General features: G+C 38.1%; 1 protein-coding gene across 5 annotated transcripts in view; it reads right to left on the bottom strand.

The window, feature by feature from the left end:
- The window catches only part of gramd1ba (GRAM domain containing 1Ba), a 360,885-nt gene that overhangs the window by 63,980 nt on the left and 282,428 nt on the right, over positions 1 to 14,477 (bottom strand). For all 5 annotated transcript variants that reach the window (XM_055660784.1, XM_055660783.1, XM_055660782.1 and 2 more), the window contains one exon: positions 2,901 to 2,921. In XM_055660784.1, the coding sequence (XP_055516759.1) occupies positions 2,901 to 2,921 (21 nt within the window). The remainder of the gene's footprint in view (positions 1 to 2,900; positions 2,922 to 14,477) is intronic.

Genomic DNA, 14,477 nt, shown 5'->3' with positions numbered 1-14,477 from the left:
AGGACCAACATGTCCTTCTTGCTTTAACTTTCCATTTTTATCTGATCATACAGACTTTTTCCATCACTCACAATATCTTCAGCTCCGCTATGCCAAACATTGGCACAACTGTTCCCCAATTATCTATCTGAAATTCCCACCCTATACTCTTCATCGCGTCTGACTGACTACACCTACCCAATGCACCAATCATCTAGTCTACCACAAGTTTCCCAATTATCTGACTTAATTCTTTGACCACCCCTTGTCACAGATTATCCATGCAACCCTGTCATCCCAATCACCTTCATGGCCTACCTGACTCCCTACCCTAACCTGTGCAATTCTTCAGACGGATCCCAGATGAAGAGCTGTTCCCGAGCATTAAAATGCAAAAGGTTCTTCAGCGCACAATCAGAGTTGCTGCAATTAGAATGTGGGTAACTCTGTGAACTAAATGAATGACACTAGACAATAGGTGCAGGAGTAGGCCATTCGGCCCTTCGAGCCAGCACCGCCATTCACTGTGATCATGGCTGATCATCCACATTCAGTACCCCGTTCCTGCCTTCTCACCATATCCCCTGACTCCGCTATCTTTAAGAGCTCTATCTAACAATAACTGACAAAGAGACATAGTGATTTTGTACAGTTCCAGCTACAACAGGTTCAAAGATATAACCAGGAATACTTTGGCGCCACCTAGAGACTATGGCTTTTGCATCTGCATGGTCACACAAACATGGACCTGATTTTTGCAATTCCGTTCACACTGTCTTGCATCTTTTACATCTATGTAATCTGAAACAAGCACAGCTTTGCCGATAATGGCAATGCTCTGCAAATCGTCTGGGTCCAAGTACGCAATATCTGTGTCTTTGCCTCCTGATCCTTCATCGTATGCTGCATTATTGAAATTAACAGAATAATAGTATTATATTTTTGGCAAACTTTTATGAGGAAAGCTGGAAAAAGCCATAAAGTGCGGAATGACATTCGATCAATAAGACATCATGCACAAGTGACGGCAATGTGTGATTTTCTTCAATAAGATTTATGTAATTATTACAAGATGGTCTTTGTAAATAAATGATGAAGGTCTGCAAAATCTTCTAATTGTTACATGTCATCTTGTCGAGTTTGGAGCCATTAAGAGAGCAGAGATTCTGGCACAAAAAGCAAAGCAATGTGTTTTCAGAAAATGCAAAACAGATAGTTCTGCCAGTAAAAATACTATCCAGTTCCAAAGTAGTTTTTGGTTAGTAATTTTGATTATACTTTGCCTATAGAATTCAAGATAAAAGAAAGCACATCACAGCTTGGTCAAACATTTCAAAAATCAAATTTTGTTAAAACCAGCTTCTATTTCATGATTCTGTTTAACTTGATCAAACACAGATATATATGTTTCAAATTATTATAAACAGCTACAAAAAAATCTATATTTTTATGAAGAATTTTCTCAGCAATTTTGCGTATTTATACATTACAAATTGTTGTGACATGATACTGTGTGCTCATTGCCTGCCATCTTAACTGCTTCTAGTCTTTTATATCAATCTATAGTATTTAGGCATCAGATATCTTTACATGAAATGGGTGCAGACACACAAAATGTGTTCCTAGATGTCGTGTCACTTGGATAAACCTTTCTAAGAAATCAATCATGCAACCTGATCATAGCCTTTAAATAGCCTTTGCATTAATATAGACTTGAAAGCATTTCAGATGAATTATCAGATTGGGCAGTAAATACTCAGTGCAATTTAACACCTGCAATATTTACATAACATGCATAGGAATGGAGATGCAACTAAACCCAGCCTAATGGCATTGAAATCAGGTAACATTGTAATGCAGAATATAGTGAAGCATAAATACTGGTTACTGTAACTATGATTGCATTAATCAAGACATTAGTAAAATTCAGTTGAGCATTCATCATTCTATTAATTCATGCAAGCAAAGATGCATAGTTAGCACATGATGCATTGTGATGTCATCATTTCAGCATGCACTGTTGGCATTCCTGATTATAATTCATTTTGTGAAATCATTGTAAAAATAGTCTTCATGAAACGGTGGAGTAGATTATGGGAAATATTAATTATTAATTGTCATTTCAGTGTTTGGATTTTACAGAGATCAAATCAAGAGCAACAATTGGAAGTGAACATTTGATACTGTTCCATAGAGAAGGCAAAAGAAAACAGCAGCTAAGTCATTCCTCAAAAAATATGAAGACGTACATTAGAGCCAATTGTGTTGTGAAATAATTAAAACATTCCCTAGATTAGAGCCTAAGTGTGACATGAGCCACAGTGATGTATTAATGGCTGTTCAAACTGGTGTCTGTATCAGTGCAACTTGACTTGATAGCTTGAGATAGCGACGGAAATGGAAGATATCTGGATTGGATTGAGCTATCCTGCTGCTTTAATAGATAAATTGAACCACCTGTAGTCATTGACACCCTTTATGCTCTGTCTGCAATGCCCCAGGATCAATAATGCTTCAATACATTCCCCTGGAGTGTCTTTGTGTTATGTCTGGTGTTGCAGGAGGAATGTTAAACCAGTTCTCAATCCCATTTATATAAAAACTAAAGCTTTCGATTTTCTTTGTCATAATAAGATGTCATTGCAACACAATGGGTTAATAGCAAGCTGCAAGACGCAACGCAAGAGTTAAGATTATTTGCCAAATTGATTTAAATGACTAGGACCTTTCACTATATTATATTGTCACTAAATTATTCATTTATGCAGTTTAATTTACACTAATGCTTGCTAATTTGTGAGCACATGCAATGATGAGATATTTAGATTTGAATAAAATCACTTACAGCAGTCAAATGGAATCATTTGTTTCTGATGGATATTTTAACACAAAGAAAACAGATATTAAACAGGAAGACTTACATTGTACCAGCTCTGGCTTTTCTGTAAGAGAACAAAGCAAAGAAAACTGTAAATATCAAAAGTGGAGAACAAAACATTCAAGGAGATAGCAGGATAAGAAAAAAAATTACAAATCGTACCAATAAACTGTCTTTACAGAACCATTTTAAGCCGATTTGGTTATCAGAAACTGACAGAATAGATTTACATTCAGCCCTTTCTCACTGACCATTTGGCTGTGATGATTAACATTGAGTGTTTTATTAAATAGACACTCTATCTAAAACCAGTGGTTATCTGGCCAGCAAATTATTAACAGTATCAACACAAAAAGAGCCCCTTTAACCCTGCAATGTATGTCAAATACATGGAAAATATTGCTGCATTCGTGAGGATGGATATTGTCAATGATAAATATTCAGCATGATACAATCAGCCATTAAGATGAATACCGCTAATGATATATCTACGTTTTAATTAAATCTTTGATTTTTAAACTCTGTGGGTTGAGGTGGGTGAATGGTTAAATTCCAGAGATGTTCTTTTCCACCAGGATTGCTGACACAAATGATCACAAGATATTATCTGTCCAAAAAAACCAGATGCATGCTGACTGAGCTTTTTTTTTTAAATGAACATTCAAATTTGCATTCTGGCTCAAAAAGACTGAAGAAGACAACTAGACATGTCAGTAACACTTCTGCTGTGATCATGGAATTTAGAATGACAATAATTGTGCATTGGTGCATTTCAATGGTAAGAGCTTAGCGTTAACAATATAGAACGCTGTGCTCATATTCATTCAATGGGGCCTTTTTCCATTTTAACTATGGAGGTAGAACAAAAATCGACAGGTGATGATGGAGTAAATGATTTCTTCAAATAAATAATAGATGGGAAAATTATCCATTTGGAATAGACATAAACACAAAGCATTTATATCTTACATTTTGTGACACAAGCACAATCAATCAGTCCTCACATTGTAAATAATTAAGCTACTTCCGCATCGGTTTTGCATTATTTTTTAATTTAATTCATCAAGGTCTTTATGGCCAAAAAGTTACCTAACAAAACAAAACTGAGGCACGCATGAATTGAAATATATTAGCTCAAAAATGCACATTGAATGCAGACTTAACTGATATAATTGCACACAAATATGTTGAAATGATACCACTTGGGTTACAACTAAAATGTATTGACCTAATCACAAACTTCAAATTACCAGCAGTTTTTACCAGGAGTTAGATATATTACAATAATTATGGAGAAGCTCCAATCATTTGCTGAGGATTGAAATCATGCATGCTTTTTGGAATCAAAGAACAACTATAACAATAACCCACGTTTCACAATCTATACTTGAAAATAAATGTTTTGCAAAGATCCACGATGACTCAGGAACCTCAAAAGTTGAAACATTACATGCTTCCCCCACCCCTCCAAATTTTACAATCCATGTTGGCCTTGTTTTTTTGGTGGTATCTCAACACTGGTTTAAAAGATAAAGGCCAAGGAAATAGTTCACATTACAACCATGTCCCAAATTTCAGATTATCCATGGTGACTGTTATTGGAGATATGATAGCAAATGTTGCCTTGTTTTGATAAATATAAATCCATCAAGATTTTTTTTAATTGCCAAAGACTAGACAATATTGGTTTACAAAGAAAAAAGTGTTGCAAGAGGTCAAACCCACCAAACACTGAGCTGCAACAATTAGAACAAAGGCAAAAGTGTGATAAATAATTTAGGCCCTCTGCATTGAGAGGTAATTATACAACCTTTGGGTGCCATACAGAAGTAAAACAGAAAAGGAAAAGGAAAAATCAAATGAAATTCAAAATTAAAGAGATAATATGAAATTAAATTATCAAGGAATAAAACATCAAATTATAAAACATTTTACAGACACATTATTAAGAAAAATGATAGGAATAGGTTCACCAAGAGATAAATAAGACAATACTACAGAAAGCAATAGCAAGATAACAAAAATATTAAAATCATTATTTGGTTTTAGTATTTGCTAAGAAATAAATACATGATTATTATTTTGGATGATGAGCAATAATATTAATAAACCAAAAAGAGGTAAAATGCGTATTTAAAATAATAATACTCAAAACTCCTGGACACCATCCTTATATTTTAAAAGAATCTAGGGAAGAAATAAGTCATTTCCAAGCAAATTTAATAATTCATCAGAAAAAGGTATACTGCCAGAGCATCGATGAATAACAAATATTCCAGCTACATCTATGAAGGGAAATTAAACATGTCCAGAGAACTATGTAACCAATCAGCTTAACATTAATGATGGGTCAAATAATAGAATCGAAAAGCAGAATAATGAATAGCCAACATGGATTTCAGATTGGAAGACCTTGTTTAATTAACCTTAACACATATTTTGAACAGGTAACAGAGTAGGCAATGGTAGTACAATGGAGGTAATTATCTAGTAAACTAATAAAATGCAGAATTGGGAAAAGTGGCAAACCCAATTGATAGCTGGCTTCAAGACAGCAACCAGAATTAAAATAACAGAATTTATGTTGTGATGCCTCACAGAATAAATGCTGGAGATGGCTGTTTTTTCTACAAAGCATATCACACTCAACTTTCCTTTAAAGTTCCTATTTACCTCATCCTGTTGCTATTTTGAACAAGCAGAATATGATGTCCAAACACTTGTACTTGTTCAACCTTGAAAAGATCTAAACACAAGGTTTGAAAACTGGTACGAGTCCTGTGACAGTTTGGGAAATTTATTTGTAACAACACATCCAAAATATTTTACTGACATAATCAAAATGGCTAATCTGCGATTATTTAAAGAGTGAAATTCTGTCGATTCTGGGAAATATTTAGCACAATATTTTAACATGCATGTAAATATGTAAATGTAGCACTAATAGCCTTTGTGTTCCTGTTTATCACCCACCTGGCTGCCTCCACCTTCACCTCCACATTCTCCTTGCCTGGCTCCATTTGCCTTTTTTTTTAAAGCTGCTTCCATCTATCGTCTACTTGCTTCTGTCTCCCAACCCTACTCGTAGCCCTCTCCTTCCCCTACCTGGCTCAATCTACCTGATATGTCCTTCATCCCTTCTTGGTCCACCAATTACCAACTTGTTCCTATCTCACTACTTCCCCTCTCCTCTCTATACTGGCCTTTTCTTTCTGATAATCCTGATGCAGGCTTTCAACCTAAAACCCTTACAATTCCTTTCCCCACACATAGATGCTGCTCAACCTGCAGAGTCCTCCAACAGATTGCTTGTTGTCTCTCCTGAACTGCCCTTTTACTCCTAATATACTTGCAAAATCTTACAGGATATACATACTCAAAATACCTCATGTCCTCTTTTTTGCTCACCCAATTTCCTATATCCTCTATACTCCTCAAGGGATTTGCTTTAATAATAAAGATGTTCTTAAGGGGACAAGTGAAGTGTTACGCTGATCGATTTAAATTGGGAAAGGGTAGGGATCATGGGAGCATAATGGCAGCAGCTATTGGTTGGCACAAAGAGTCTGTTTCTGTGCTATAGTGTGTAGGTCAATGAGCTTTGGCATTGTATTTAGAGATACAGCGTGAAAGCAAGATGCCTTTCATCTGCATTTACTTTAAAATGCGTAATATGGGCAGAAATAATTGCAAGCACAAATAGATCAGGAATCTGACACCTCGCCCAAATGCAGAGTTTTACTTGTCCTCTATCCTGCTTAGGATACAACATAAATCATGCATAGAACATGTATATAAATCACGTGTAAATCACCTGCAACATTCATTGTTTTGCTTTCCATAGATGCTTTCAGACCTGCTGGATGTTTTTGTTTTATTTCCACTCACTGTTTAACAGATGGAGAAATAATTGTGAACTTTTTTTCTGTCGTAGCCCATTTCATACCAGTTACCCCAATGTAGGGCTCCTAATTTTTTATCATAAACCTAGTAAGCAGGTAAAGTACACAGAACAACCAACTTTAAGACCTTTATTTCTGCAGGAAAGATGCTTCTTGCCATTCCTACATCATAATGATCCATCGCTACATTCCTCTACTTTGAGCAGCTTAAGTACTGAATTTGACAATTTTAAAGCTGCATTTTCCTTCTGATGAAATGTTCTATTTATCATAACTATCAATTGTATAATGGCTTTGATTTAAGCATCTCAGGAAGTTTCACAGCAGGCAGTTTTTGGCACCGAGGCACTTAAGGGGATATTAAAGTGAGGATAAAAAAAATCAGTTTTAAAGTGGAAGGATTCAGAATGAAAATCCAAAATTTGGGACATGGCTGTAAATGGTAGAGTGATACTATGATTAGAAGCAGGCAGAGATAAGGACAGGTGAGAATATAGAGATGTTTATAAAATAATGAAAATAGAAACATTGCCAGATTCAAAGCCAATTTAAATCAGAGGAGTAATTAATTAAAATAATCTGATGCGAGTTGAACACAGGTCGCAGAATTTGGAACTTTGAATATTTTCCAGAGCAGTTGATAGTTTTTTCTCCACCGTTCTTACTTAATGTAGATGCACACAATGTTTGGATTTTTTTCTCTGTACGCAAATGTTACAAGGAAGTAATTTTATAATTCCATTAATTAAATTAACAAACAAACAATTTCTCTTAAATCTCTAGTTTGTATGTGTACTCCCTCCTAGGAAAGTGCTCTGGGAAATGGAACATGTTACCTTTGTGTCACTGATGACATCAAATGATTTGGCAGAGAGATTCAAATTTGCTCAGGTGCAATACAGCATTCTGCCGCCCTCCCCGATAAACAATAAAAATACAGGTGCACAACCTTTTATCCGAAAGCCTTGGGACCAGACACTTGTCGGATTTCGGACATTTTCGGATTTCCGAATGGAAGATTTTTAGCGTAGATTAGGTAGGTAGCGCGGGCGGCTTGAAAAGTCTGGAGCGACTGCCTCCTCCCCGGAGACTGGGGAATCATTGTAAATCATTGCATAAATGTTAGTCAGTTAGTTTGGAGGGATTTTATGTGGTGGGGTGGGTGGGTGAAGGGGGAAACTTTAATTCTTAGTCCCCTACCTGGTCGGCGATTCCCAACATCGCGGAGCTGGGGGCTCCGTCCGGCCGCGGGCGGCGCCGGTTGTAGCTCCGACCCCGGCAACTCTACCCCTGGCTGCGAGGCGCTCCAAATCCAGCGCCGCCCGCGGTCGGACGCCCCCCACCCCAGCTCCGCGAATGTTGGGAGAAGGCGGCCTCCGCGCCCTGGAGCTTACCGCACAGCGACCCGGTAAGGCATTGCCCGCTTCCCGCTGGTATCCCAGCGCTGCGACGCCGCCGACTCCCAACATTTGCGGAGCTGGGGTGGGGGGCGTCCGGCCGCGGGCGGCGGTGGATTTGGAGCGCCTCGCAGCCAGGGGTAGAGTTGCTGGGGTCGGAGCTACAACCGGCGCCGCCCGCAGCCCCAGCGGCCACAGCGCTGCGGAGCTTATTGCACAGCGACCCGGTAAGGCATTGACCGCTCCCCGTCTCTCCGACCAGGTAGGGGACTAAGAATTAAAGTTTACCCCTTCAACCCCCCCTTCACATAAAAGCCCTCCAAACTAACTGACTAACATTTAAGCAATGATTTACAGATGTTTAAGTGTCTCCTCGGTCTCCGAGGAGGAGGCAGCCGCTACAGTAATACAGACCTGGGTTGACCGTGGGCCGTTTCGGGTCAAGTTTGGCGCCAAACGCGAGCTTTGGTGTGTAGACGACATCCTGGAAAAAATGGCCGGTTTTCGGAGTTTTTCGGTTTCCGGAACACCGGATAAAAGGTTGTGCACCTGTAGCAGGTACACAAGAATGCTGAAGAAACTCAGCGGGTGCAGCAGCATCTATGGAGCGAAGGAAATAGGCGACGTTTCGGGCCGAAACGTCGCCTACTTCCTTCGTTCCATAGATGCTGCTGCACCCGCTGAGTTTCTCCAGCATTTTTGTGTACCTTCGATCTTCCAGCAACTGCAGTTCCTTCTTGAACAATAAAAATAGCAGCATTATGATAGATTAGATTGCAATTATTGCTGACCATGGCAGACTAAGGAACCAAAGAAAATGACAAAATCAAATCTACAGATCCTTTATTTCTGTTGACAGTATGATAGTAATCTCATCTCCCATTGAGCAAAGGATCAGGAAATACCTTTTAGGCAACTTCCCCAAGGAAAAACTCAACATTCATTGTTTTAATAACATCCAAAAAAAACCAAACTGACTGAAACAAATAAAAGGGATGTCAAAATATAATTATAATTCTTTATAAACGACAAAAGTTTTTATAAACGACAAAATCAAAAACGTTTTTTTTTAAACCAGATTTTCTCAATAATGTACGTGGAAAGTTTAAGTTTCCTGGAGGTCATTTCTCATAAACACTGTCATTGGTAATTTATTAATAACAAGAGCTGTTGTGAATAAGATCCCCTGAAGTGAGATATTTCCTGTAAAAGCATCAGGTTCTAAACTGTTTACCATTCAGGAAGGAATTCATCGATTGTAGCCTCAGTTTAACACCTCAAAGCGATTTTGGCCAGGCCATTGTGTTTCATGATGTGGCTACGACAGCAGTCTCAAACATACCCTGTGGTTAAAGTTTAATAAAAACCTAGCTGGCTATCAGCTATATTGTTAGGTGGACAGGGGAAAGTTAATGCTGCAAGTCAATAACTTTCATTATAATTGAGTGTGTTTTGTGTATATAGAAAGGAATGGGTGAAAAGAAAAAAAGGGAACGTCTCTGACAGCTAAAAATCAGAGACTGGTGTGGGAATGGCATGGGTAATTAAAGAGAAGAGACTAGAAACTAATGTGGCCATTTGTGGATTGAATACAGGAACTCTGTAAAGGTGGCGGTAAACTATCTTTTTGAAACACTTTAGCCCTTCTGTGAAGAGACTTCCCTTGTAGTGTGTTCTAAGACCCAGTGACAATGACAGACCAAATCAGGATGTTATGTGATTTGGCGAGAAACCTGCAGGCGGCGGTATTTCCATGTGTTTGTTCCCCTTCTACACTCGTCCCTGTACTCTCTGGCTTGATAAGTACTGTAGTGGGAAAGTGAAGAGATATGACAAGCCATGGGTTTACAGATTTTTGGTAACAACCATTATGATTTACAGTAGAAATGTCTATATAAATGCATACAATTGTTGAATTACGTCTTCATCTCTCCAATTCTTGAGAGAAATTAGTATAATTGGCTTGATTCTTCATCAATTTCCCAAGTAAACAGAAGTAGATACGTGAGGAAATTTGCAATCCACCTCTTTCACATAGGAATGACATATCCAAGATCAAAAAACAGTTGAGTGCATTTCGAAATCAGGGTATTCAGAGAACCGCAAAATGACTGATTGGTTTAAATACCCAGATTTGGACGAAAAACTAATTTAGGGATGGAGGTAGGTAGATAAAAGTATTTTTTAGATTTGCAATGCCATTCATTTGTAATAATACTGTCAAGTTTTTTTCCCCCATATAATTCATGTAACACTAAATGGCTACTGAAGGAACGTCTTCATAACAGTTTATCTTGAAATAAATTGATATTGAAAGGATGGTTTATTCAGATATATTTTAAAATAAATATACATGGCATATGAAACCTGTATACATTACATGATTAGCATCATGGTAGAGCTATGTATCCAAAATATCAATGAGTGCACCTGATTAGTAACAAGTTGCTTCCTGTCCTTTCCATGGTTGTTGCATGCTTCATTCAAATTGTTAGCTACCAGCTTTTTGGTGGTAATCTGTTGCAGACAGAATTCCTTCAGCATAGCAATCAAAGTGGTTGACACATTTGCAACACTTGGTATTTATACATTGATTATAAAGAAAGAGTTTGCAGGGCTAAATAGACAATAGACAATAGGTGCAGGGGTAGGCCATGTCTTGAAATAGATGCAAGGATGCAAACTGGAAGCTACTAGCATCTAGCAGGAATTAAGAATGGACAGGAGCATCGGTGAGAGAAGCATTTCAAGGTTACTGGTTCAATTCTATCTAGACAAAAGGGGTAAGAATGAACTTGAGCTGGCCTTACTTTTATCAGGTTTAGGCGGTCATACTGAGAAAAAAACGAAAATAGGAGAAAATAATAAAAATGAAAACAAAATGTTAGAGATATTCATGCAATAGTTTCAGCAAATAAAATCATATGTTCAAAAGCACAAGAATTTGGCTATTGCAAAATTAATGTTGCCTTAAAATTGATTTAGTAACAGATCCAAGGTAACATTTCATACACTTTTGTTTTGCTGAAGTTAAACTAGAATATAAAGCAAAAGGTTGTGCTCTTAAATTAGAAAAAAAAGTGAAGTTAGTAGAAGGTGGAGAGATTATTTAAATATTGTGGCTGCATTTAAGAATATATCATTTTTCAGGATGTGGGCATTGCTGGTGTGGCCAGCATTTATTAAACCCAGGTAAGTGGATGAAACAAGGAGACTCAAACAAATATCAGTTAATGCAATTAGTCTTCCAAACTGCTTCCACTAATTACTGTATACTGTTGATCCTCAAACTAAATACCATATTCATATTCCCTTCCCATAGTCCTTAAAGCCTTTTGTGTTCAGAGCACTACATTTTTCAGAAAAGATTAATTTAAAAATCCTCCTTTACCAGTTCACAAACAAATTCTAAAACAATCCCTTGAGTTCTTGCTATTTGTATCTTTTTTATTGCAAATATTCAAGACTTTCATTAGTGATTAAAGAGACTTCAAATAATGTTGGTGGGAGCATTTTCCTATAATTTTGAAAAAACATTTGTTTAACAGAGATGAAATAAAGACAGAAAAGGCTGGAAATATTTAACAGGTCAGGCAGCATTTGTCGTAGATACAGAGATGACATATTGGATTTATGACACTTGGCTGAAATGGGAAAGAAAGAAAACAAATTAGTATAAAGCTAGAAGGAATGTGGAGTGATGAATAGAACAAAGGGAATGTCTCCACGAAGGTGAAGGTTGCCCTGGGAGTAAACTGTAAACATGGTCTTTTGTCCATGTATTAAAGTGGGTATTGAGAGAAGGAGAATACACTCTTGTTTATAGAAGCTATGAAATGTGATAGGTTACAGAATGAGAGTACAAAGGAAAGTAAATCACAAATTGCAAGGTTGAACAATTGAACTCAGTTTTTCTCTCGATGGATGCTACCTGAATTGCTATCTCCACCAATCTCCTTTGTTTCAGATTTATCTTTCTGAATTTCTCAGTTTCCTGTATGGAGTCAAGGAAAGATCGTTCACGTCATGGCCCCTTTCCACCAATCTTTCCACCACCACGCACAAGAAGCACAAGAAGCACTCGATGCAACGGGACCTGGGTGTCATGGTACACCAGTCATTGAAAGTAGGCATGCAGGTGCAGCAGGCAGTGAAGAAAGCGAATGGTATGTTAGCATTCATAGCAAAAGGAGTTTGAGTATAGGAGTAGGGTCTTGGTGAGACCACACCTGGAGTATTGCGTACAGTTTTGGTCTCCTAATCTGAGGAAAGACATTCTTGCCCTAGAGGGAGTACAGAGAAGGCTCACCAGACTGATTCCTGGGATGTCAGGACTTTCATATGAAGAAAGACTGGATAGACCCGGCTTGTACTCGCTAGAATTTAGAAGGTTGAGGGGGGATCTTATAGAAACTTACAAAATTCTTAAGGGGTTGGACAGGCTAGATGCAGGAAGATTGTTCCGGATGTTGGGGAAGTTCCAGAACAAGGGGTCACAGTTTAAGGATAAGGGGGAAATCTTTTAGGACCGAGATGAGAAAAACATTTTTCACACAGAGAGTGGTGAATCTGTGGAATTCTCTGCCACAGAAGGTAGTTGAGGCCAGTTCATTGGCTATATTTAAGAGGGAGTTAGATGTGGGTGGCCCTTGTGGCTAAAGGGGTCAGGGCGTATGGAGAGGAGGCAGGTACAGGATACTGAGTTGGATGATCAGCCATGATCATATTGAATGGTGGTGCAGGCTCGAAGGGCCGAATGGCATACTCCTGCACCTTATTTTCTATGTTTCTATGTCTAAGTGACAAGACAGACACCATTGTATGCAGATGCCGAGAAGTGTGTTCCCCCACTCTCTTCTCCCCAATAGCCTTTGTTCATATGTTATCGAGAAAGTACCAAAAGCATTATGTCACCTAATCACAGACAATCTCTTTGTGCTAGCTCTCCTCTGCATCTCTGTAAGGATACACAGTTCATTTAAATAAAACAAACTTAACTTCTTTTTTTAGGAGTTGAATGTGAGGAAGCATCGTGTCCATTTAATATGCAGTTGTGAAAATAATTGTAAAAATGCACCATTTTCATGTCTGATTTCTCAGGAAAAAATAAGTAGGACTTAAGGATAAGGAAAATATAAGCAAATAAATGTCAATAGTCAGTAAGGGGCTTTATTTTTAAACTTTCTGGAAAGGGAGAAACTTCCAAACTTAACAGGCCATGGAGAACTTTAATAATAGAGGAGGAGAGGGAAGAGTCTGGGCAGACTATAACCATGCAAATGGACAGGGAGGGCTTGGAGATTTTATTTATCAGATTGCTTTTATGGATTGGACGGACAGGGGCAGGCATAAATGGCATGACTTAATTTTATGTGGTCTTTTGCAAGGCCTTTAACAAGGCTCTGCATGGTAAGCTGCTCTGGAAATTTAGATCAAATGGGATCCAGGGCAAGTCAGTGAATTGGCTCAGATACGAGTAAGGGTTTTAATGGAGGCCTGTGACAAATGGCATGCCGCAGCTATCCGGGCTGAGTCCAATGCTATATACATTAATGATATTGTGGAGAATATCGTTAGCATGGTTAGTGAGTTTGTGAACATTACAAAAAATTGTGCTGTCGAGGACAGTGATGGTTGCCTAAGCTTACAACAGGATCTAAATCAGCTGGGAAAGTGTGACAAAGAATGGCAGATGGAATTTAGTTTTGACAAATACAAACTGTTGCATTTTGGAAAGTTAAATCAGAGCCGGATTTGCAGAGTAAATGACAGGCCCCTGAAGAGTGTAGCAGAATACAGAGACCTAGAGGTACAAGTACATAATTCCCAGAAAATGGCGATACACATAGACATTTGTCAGGCATTGAACACAAGAGTTAGGATATCATATAACAGCTGTACAAGAGATTGGCTAGACGGCATTTAGCGTATTGTGTCGCGGTTCTGGCCGCCTAGCTAGATTAAGCAGGAAAAGGTACAGAAAAGCTTCACAAAGATATTACAGTGATTGAAGTGCTAAAGGAGAGACTGGATAGGCTGAGGCTTTTTTTCTCTGGAACTGAGGAGGCTGAGAGGTGACCTTATAAAAGGTATAGTAAATCATGAGGTCCATAGATAAAATTAGCACTCACAAACTTTTTCTAAAGCTAGAGGACTTAGTTTCAAATTGAGAGGAGAAAGTCTTAAAGTGCATCTTTTTCACACAGATAGTGATGGGTGTATGGAAAAAGCTTCCAAAAGAAATAGAAGATATGGGTACATTTACAATGTTTAAAATACATGGTTTGGATAGAGTTAAAGGGATATTGCCCAACACTGACA

This window comes from Leucoraja erinacea, chromosome 32 (genome assembly GCF_028641065.1).
Source record: "Leucoraja erinacea ecotype New England chromosome 32, Leri_hhj_1, whole genome shotgun sequence".
NCBI lineage: Eukaryota > Metazoa > Chordata > Chondrichthyes > Rajiformes > Rajidae > Leucoraja > Leucoraja erinaceus.
The sequence above is the reverse complement of the archived record's forward strand: the minus strand, read 5'-3'. Positions and strand labels throughout refer to the sequence as shown.